This window comes from Microtus ochrogaster, chromosome 16 (assembly GCF_000317375.1).
Source record: "Microtus ochrogaster isolate Prairie Vole_2 chromosome 16, MicOch1.0, whole genome shotgun sequence".
In the NCBI taxonomy this organism is placed as follows: domain Eukaryota; kingdom Metazoa; phylum Chordata; class Mammalia; order Rodentia; family Cricetidae; genus Microtus; species Microtus ochrogaster.
In genome coordinates this window covers 11,880,787-11,888,761 of record NC_022018.1, presented here as the reverse complement: position 1 = coordinate 11,888,761, position 7,975 = coordinate 11,880,787, and the positions used below count along the sequence as shown (strand labels likewise).

The following is a 7,975-nucleotide window of genomic DNA, read 5'->3' as shown; positions in this document are numbered from 1 at the left end:
CTCATCTGTGTTCATTCATACTAGTCAGAAACGTGAAATAAATGGGATGTTCATCAACTGATGAAAGGATTATGAAAAGTGTGGTACATTTACCCAATGGGATATTATTCAACTGTTAAGAATATAATGTGTGTGTACATATATACATGGTATAAAACTTTCTAATAACCACATATAAGAGAAAACATAGAATGTTTGTTTTTCTGGGTCTGGGTTACCTCACTCAGGACAACTGCTTCAGTTCCACCCATTTACCTGCAAATTTCATAATTTAATTCTTACAATAAAGTTTTAATAACTTATTAAAAAGAAAGTTGACTTGAATCTAGAATAGTGGTAACTAAAGATTGGGTAGGGCATTGGGGAAGGGTAGAAAAAGGAAGGCTGTATTTTACTGATGCATGCTAGAAATGTGTATAAAAATATCCCACCAAACCCTGTTAGCATTATTAATGAATGGAATGTTAGTTAAAAATGATATGGCAAAGAAAAATCATGAATAATCTTGCTGAGAACTGGATCCTATAAATAGGATACCACATCCATATTAAATTAAACAATAAAGTTGTGGATATCAGTGTGCTAAATAGCTTTCGTGTCAACTTGATACATTACAGAGTCATCTGAGAGGAGGCAACCTCAATTGAGAAAATACCTCCGTAAGATTGGGCTATAGGCATGCAAGACTATAGAGTCGTTTCTTAGTAACTGATGGGGGAGGGTCCAGCCCATTATAGGTGGGAAACCTTTTGGGCTGATGGTTCTGGGTTCTATAAGAAGGCAGGCTGAGCCAGCCAAGAGGAACAAGCCAGTAAGCATCACTCCTCCATCTTCATTAGCTCCTGACTCCAGTTTCCTGTCCTGCCTTCATAACTAACTGTGATGTGAAAGTATATGCAAAATAAACTCTTTCCTACACAAGCTGCTTTTGATCATAGTATTTTTTTTTTTTTTTTTGGTTTTTCGAGACAGGGTTTCTCTGTAGCTTTGGAGCCTGTCCTGGGACTCCCTTTGTAGACCAGGCTGGCCTCGAACTCACAGAGATCCACCTGCCTGATCATAGTATTTTAACACAGCAATAGAAACCCTAACTAAGACAGTCAGCATATTTTTTTTAAAAAAAATGTTAATCCAAGCTGAAAAGATAGCCCAGAAGTTAAACGTACTGCCTGTTCTTTGGGAGGACCCAGAATCAATTCCCAGCACCCAGATAACTGATAATAACTGTTCATAACGCCAGATTCAGATTCAGATTCAGAGGATCTGCAGCTGTCTTCTGGCCTCCATGGGTTCTACATGAGTTTGATACACAGATATACATTCAGGCAAAACATCCATATACATAAAATTAAAAATAAATAAACCTTAATTTTTTAAAAAAAAAAAGTATAAACTATCACAAATGAAATCAAGTTTGTGAGCCAAAACTATCTAGATTGTTATTTTTGTTATTTATTTCAACAGCACAGAGTCAATCAGGTAATGCAGAAGGCCTCCATGCCAAAGGGAGGTGTAACTTCTGACATCTTTACTGCACTTCTGTCATGTGTGTCCATGTGCACTCAAATAGAGGCTTCACATTCTAAGTGTGTTCTATCGTGTGGATCCTGGCCAAAACCTTGGGAATCACTGACTCAGATAACTCTACAAGACCTGGGTTTCTAAACAGCATCATCTGAGGCTGGCAAGTGAGTACCAGATTCAAAGTAATTTGGTAAGCTCTGACTTCTCTATGTGGCTACCTCAAACCTACCAATAGTTAGATCAGTGCATGACGAGAATGGTTATTTCCCTTCATCTTATAGCTTACTTTTAGATAGATTTTGTCTGCATTTTTAAAAGACAAGGGGTATGAGGGAATGTAGGTGAGCTATGGTGACTTTTCTAATCACTAAATGTGACATCTCATGTGCTCTAACAACCAGTGCAATTATGCTTGACAATGACAGAGACCATAAGGGGAGACCAGCCAAGCCAGAAAACAAAGGAAATGTAAGGTTGTAGATTTGCATCTGCATTTGAACTATAATTTTATTTTATTCAATATGGTGAACAAAAAAGTTAATCAACTCTTTGATGGACTACATATAAAATTGTGGTTCACAACATACAATATACTAGTCCCTCAGGTTCACAGAGCTGATGCACCGAGCTTCTAGTGTTTACCACTCAGCCTCACCAATGGCTTTTGCAAACACATAGTCTCTCCCTCCAAAGCACATGACACCATCTTTCAAGTAGAATTTCCATCTGTTCTTGCTTCGGTGAATCTGGAGAGAGAAAAGTAATTCAGACTACGTTTGTAAACTAAGGGATCACTTGCTATTCTTTAAAATAGCAAGTGGGATTATTCTGGCCCTAAATATAAGACCTTCTCAAGATACTTTATTCATTCTTTAGCAAAAATTTGAGTTCCTATAAGCAAAATACTAGCTCAAGTACTGGAGATATATTAAGTTATTCGTACATAATGAGAACCATCACTCCTTATCAAAATAACAATAATTGACTCCATAGCTACATAGACCCAAGTCTGTGGATTGCTCAGATCCCTTATATAAATGGCCTTATATATTTCATACAAGCAATACACATCCTCCTGGAAGATTTATATACAATCTCTAGGCTATTTGTAGCACCTAATGTGGTATAAATACTTTTAAATGACAGCAATACTGAATTGTTCAGGAAATAGTGACCAAAAATAAGTCTGTAAATGTTCAGTAAACGTGTAATTTTGCAAAGGGTTTTGATCCCCTTGGTTGACTCTGCAGAGGAAACTTCAGGTATAGAGGGATGACTATAGACCTTAAGATTTGTAAGTAGAAAAAATCCTGTCTTTGAAGAGTTTGCATTTTAATGGAGAGGGAGACCAAACCTGATAAATTACCAGTTTCTATCTATACAAAATAGTAGAAGTAATAAGGAGTTTTTGTAGAGTAAGAGTTAACTTTTATAGCAATTAAAAGCATTATCCTCTGTCTCCTTTAAGTATATAAAATTATGACTTAAAATACTACATTAATATCTACTTCATATTCACCAGGAAGTCACAGATCTAAATATCACGTGATGAGTAGTAGCAAGGATGTGGGCATCCCAAACAAAGCTGCTAAGATTGCCCTATGCACATAATCCATCCTTCTATCTATCTGCTTCGTATCATGCTATGCTGCATGCCTGCCTTACATCTCCAAGGGACAAGTCAGGCAAGCCCCATTTCAAAGGGGGGCTTTGAAATTGCCCATGAGGGTTTGCAGAGAATTCCAACAATAAAGGTTTCTTGTATTTCCTTGCTCTCTACCACATAGCTTAAGGTTTGGTTCATGTGTCACCAGCATTCGCTTTACTTGTCACGCTCTGTCATCTTATCGTGTGTGATTTGTTTTTAATCCTGTAGGAAATGCTGTGTTTGAATAAGGTCATCACCTCCTTAAGACAGAGATTATCATTTAGGGCAGGGGTGTAGCCTAATGGCTTAGTGCAGAGCCCTTGCCTCACAAGTGGTACGTCCTAGGCTCAGTTCACCAGGAGGAAAACAATGATTATCACTTTCGAGTGCTACTATCCCACATAGCACAATAGTAGACCCAAAACGTACCCTCACCTATACAGAAGTGGGCTGCAGAGATCACTCAAAAGGTGACCAGACAAACATAAGGACCTGAGCTTGAGACCCAGCTCCACATGAAAAGGAGCTGGACATAGCAGTGCACACTTGGAATCCCAGTGCTGGAGAGGCAAGTGGGCAGATCAATGGGACTTGTGGAGCAGCCAGCCTAGCCTACGTGGTTAGCTCCAGGCTGATGAAAAGCCCTGTCTCTAAAAACAAGGTAGAAAGCACCTAAGGAACAATAGTAGAAGTTATCCTCTGGCCTCCGTGCACATACACATCCATACAGACATGTGCACCCACACAAATGTGTACGCAATGAACATGCACACACATACAGAATTAAACAGCTGCTCTATGAGTCACTTGACTGAGAACTGGAACTCGCCATCATATATCGCACTATTTTATATGCCTCCCAATATAAGTTCAATTAATAAGCTCCAAGTACAAAGGTGAGCACAGTACCTTATCATACTGACAGACAATTACATTCTCTGTGTCAAACAGGTCTGGCACGTCCTGCTCACTGACGTCATCTCCGGAATTTAGAGGATCCTAAACATGAAAGATGGTCACATTAAGCGATTTCACGTTACTTCAAATTTTTTTAAAGATCGAAGAACATAGACGTAAAGGGGCCTGAAGAGACAGAATAGTGCTTTTTGCTTTAAAGTCAAATCACCTAGATTTGAATTCCAGTTTGACCACTTAATAATTACATCGACCTTGGGCAAATTATCAAAATTCCCTGTATCTAAGTTTTCTCATCCATGAAATGACAAGCTCAATGAGACCCAGAGGATACCAGGACTGTTGAAGACAGGAACTCAGATAAGACAACACCATAGGCAGATATATGAAGGCAGTCACAAGTGAGAGTCAAAAGCCCTTACCAACTGAACTACCACATTCTACTCAAACTTCATCACATTTATTAGAAAAGGACAAAAACTCTGTCTCCGAAGCCTCCTACTATGTCTGATTAAAAGCAGCCAATAGAAAACCAATTTCTAACCATGTAGGGGCAGTTAAATTACAGCTTAAGTGGGAATGCTAAGGCCCTACATACTGATGCTTCTGATTTTAAGACTAAAGGGGAGGTTGATCTTAACTAGAACTGCATTTGGTTCTGAAGCACACAAAAGCATGACTCTCGTTAGTTAGGGAAACACGTCTCGGCTCAGGTGAGCTCGTCACCTCTTCTATGGTGTCTATTTGATGGTCCTCGTTGTCACTGCTGTTTGCAGTTGAATCTTCATTTGATACACTGTCAGCTTCTTCCTCAAGCACCGTGAGGTCACCTGCATCCGTGATCCCTGGGAATTCATTCTCATCTACGTCTCTTATACTTCCCACATCTTCAGTAGATGAGTTATCGCCAGTTCCATCTATTTGAATTATTTCATTAATGTCATCCTCGATTACCTGAATATTCAGGTCCCTCTCAGAAGTAGCATTCTGCAAAAAGAAGAGGCACTGTTGCGTTCTCCAGGTCACGTGGGGCATTAGAACACTGAATATGAATGTTAAATGACTGGCAAATACTACATAAGTAGCCATTTAAACATTTATCTGTCTTCTAAGATCAGTCTTTAAACTTGGAATTCTGGGATGTCTTTAGCATTTCTAACAAGAAAAGTTGTTCAGTTACAAGTGAAGTAAACACACAATCATACACTGGCACCTAATGAGCTCCCTGCTTTCCCATACTATTTGCCAGCTTTTATATACATTCCTACTGAATTTTAACAAAATGGCAACTGAATGATGTAGGAAAGACAGTGACTTTAGGAATGAACACAACTGCCAAAGGATGACATAGGTCAAAGCAGTCAATACAGAACAGCAATGTTATTTCACTTAGCCCGAGGAGCCTATTGTAGAAATGTTTGTGGGGACAGAAGTAAAGCGAAGACTACCAAGATGTGGGAGGAAGAGAGGCATGAGGGGCAGATACTATCTCAGTTAGGGTTTCTATTGCTGTGAAGAGACACCATGACCATTACAAGCTTTATAAGAAAACATTTAATTTAAACTGGCTTATAGTTCAGAGATTTAACCATTATCATCATGGTGCAAAGCATGGCAGCTCACAGGCAGACATGGGCTGGAGAGGCACTTTGAGAGTTCTCTATCTACAGGCAGCAGGAAGAGAGTGAGTCACTGGGCCTGGCTTGAGAATCTGAGACCTCAAAGCCCATCCCCAGTGGCACACTTACTCCAACAATGCCATACCTACTCCAACGAGGCCACAGCTCCTAATAGTGCCACTCCCTATAGGCCTATGGGAGCCGTTTTCATTCAAACCATTGCAGGTACCATTATTTAAGATGATGGAAACCTTCTGGAAATGGATAGTTATGGTGGAAGTAAATTTAATTATTAACCTGGCTATATATATAACCATTACTTTTATCATGCTCTCTCTCAAAAAGAGTTTACAAATATTTTATATGCATTTTTTAATTTAAATCTAAGTACAACATACCGAGATGAGACACTATGGCTTACAAGACCACAAAGGCAGCAAAGAGTGAAATGGAATTAAAGCCCAAGCTTGTTTACAGAGGGTGCCCCTCCAGTGCACCCTATTAACTCTCACTAATCTGTCACAGGTAGGCTAGCGTTCTCCCAAACTTCAAGTCTGTCACAGGTGGGCTAGCACTCCCCCAGACTTCAAGTCTGTCACAGGTAGGCTAGCGCTCCCCCAAACTTCAAGTCTGTCATAGGTAGGCTAGCACTTCCCCAAACTTCAAGTCTGTCACAGGTGGGCTAGCGCTCCCCAAACTTCAAGTCTGTCACAGGTTGGCTAGAGCTCCCCCAAAGCTCTAAGCTTCTTAACAAAAAGAGGTACTTTATTTAACCATAAATACTACAGAACTTACAGCAAAATGCTTATCTTTTTAGACAAAATCATCCCTTTGAGAAACCAAAGTATAAACATATATGTGTAATAAAAGGGAATATGCACTATAAGCATGGTTTGAAAGGTATTTCAAAAACCTGTATTAGTACTGGGGAAATTAAGCAAAACTTCAGATTAATGCACTGCCCAAGGTATTTAAATGTATGACATGTTTCTAAGAGACTTATGCCCAATATGAACATAGTTGTACATGAGAAGTGATTTTCAAAACTCCTCTCTTTTGTAAAGATGATTAACAGAAACATTTATTTTTTTCTCATTAAAATGACTTCATGTGGTTTTAATCATTTATTTTAATGACTAAAAGGAAATGAGAATAATTTGAACACTAATGGAAGTCCAGATCTGGCCCTGCATACCTCTATTACCAGCACTCCGGAGGCTAAGGCAAGAGGATTACATGAGTTCAAGGCCACTGTCTCAGAAACAAAGACTTAGTGATGAGCTCCAGGTGCCATCAGGCAGCACAAGGGCATGGCAGCTGTTTGGGAAGCATGTGGGCATGGGGACACACGGTATCTAACAGTAGATCACATTGGCTCTCAGGACAAGGCGAACAAGTACAGACCAAGGGCACAGAAAGGTTAGCTATCAGACCTCATAGAAGCCTAAGGAACTGTTGGATTCTTCAAGGTCATTGAAGCTAGCAAGACTTCCAAGCAGGCTCAAGAAGCTTTATTGTAGTTTGAACAAATAGACTCTCTTTGCACTCCTGTGCTGTGGTGATACAGGCAACACAATTATACACCTTAATGCATCACCTCAAGATACTGCTTTAACATAGGAAATACTCAGCTTTTTTATGAGTGGATGGCTAAGCTTCTGGGATGCATATCCATATAAATATTCTCTACAATGAATCCTCATAAAGCACTCTCAAAAATAACCTTACAGATATTTAACATTAATACACAGATAAGTAATTAGTTTACATGCAATTAACTTTTATAACATTGGAAACAATGCATTCACAGACAAATGAAGGTGCATCATTTATGCAGAAGTGAATGGCTATGGTGTGACTGAAATATAAATAAGTCTAAATTATAGAAACAAGATAACGTTTATTCATATACAAAAAATGGCCACTGTCATGATAAAAATGCTAAAAAGAATACCACTGCCACACTACCAAAGAGCAGAAGCCAAACCACAGCTTTGCTTGACTTCATTTTTAAAAAAATCTATCTGGGGTACTGAACACTGAAGGACAAAAAGCCCATGGTTGTGTGGAACATATAAGTACATCTCTCCATGAGAAGGATGGCTATCTCCAAGTGTATCTACTATAAACCCGAGTCTCTCCTTTTCTATACAAGATGTCTGACCATCAATCAAAATAAAAAATAACAAGGAACTAAAAAAGCAAGAAAGGCCAGCTACAGGCAGGAAAGCCAACCAAGAGGATCAGACTCCGATGTCAGAATCAGACT

The 7,975-nt window shown here is 39.2% G+C and overlaps 1 protein-coding gene across 1 annotated transcript in view; it reads right to left on the bottom strand.

The window, feature by feature from the left end:
* Window positions 1-2,048: 2,048 nt before the first annotated feature.
* Gtf2a1l (general transcription factor IIA subunit 1 like) overlaps window positions 2,049-7,975 on the bottom strand; it is a 38,561-nt gene continuing 32,634 nt past the window's right edge. Inside the window, exons 7-9 of the mRNA XM_005354726.3 lie at window positions 4,814-5,074; window positions 4,082-4,171; window positions 2,049-2,270 (exon numbers count right to left, since the gene is read on the bottom strand). Coding sequence (XP_005354783.1) covers window positions 2,163-2,270; window positions 4,082-4,171; window positions 4,814-5,074 — 459 coding nt within the window. The 3' untranslated portion in view covers window positions 2,049-2,162. The remainder of the gene's footprint in view (window positions 2,271-4,081; window positions 4,172-4,813; window positions 5,075-7,975) is intronic.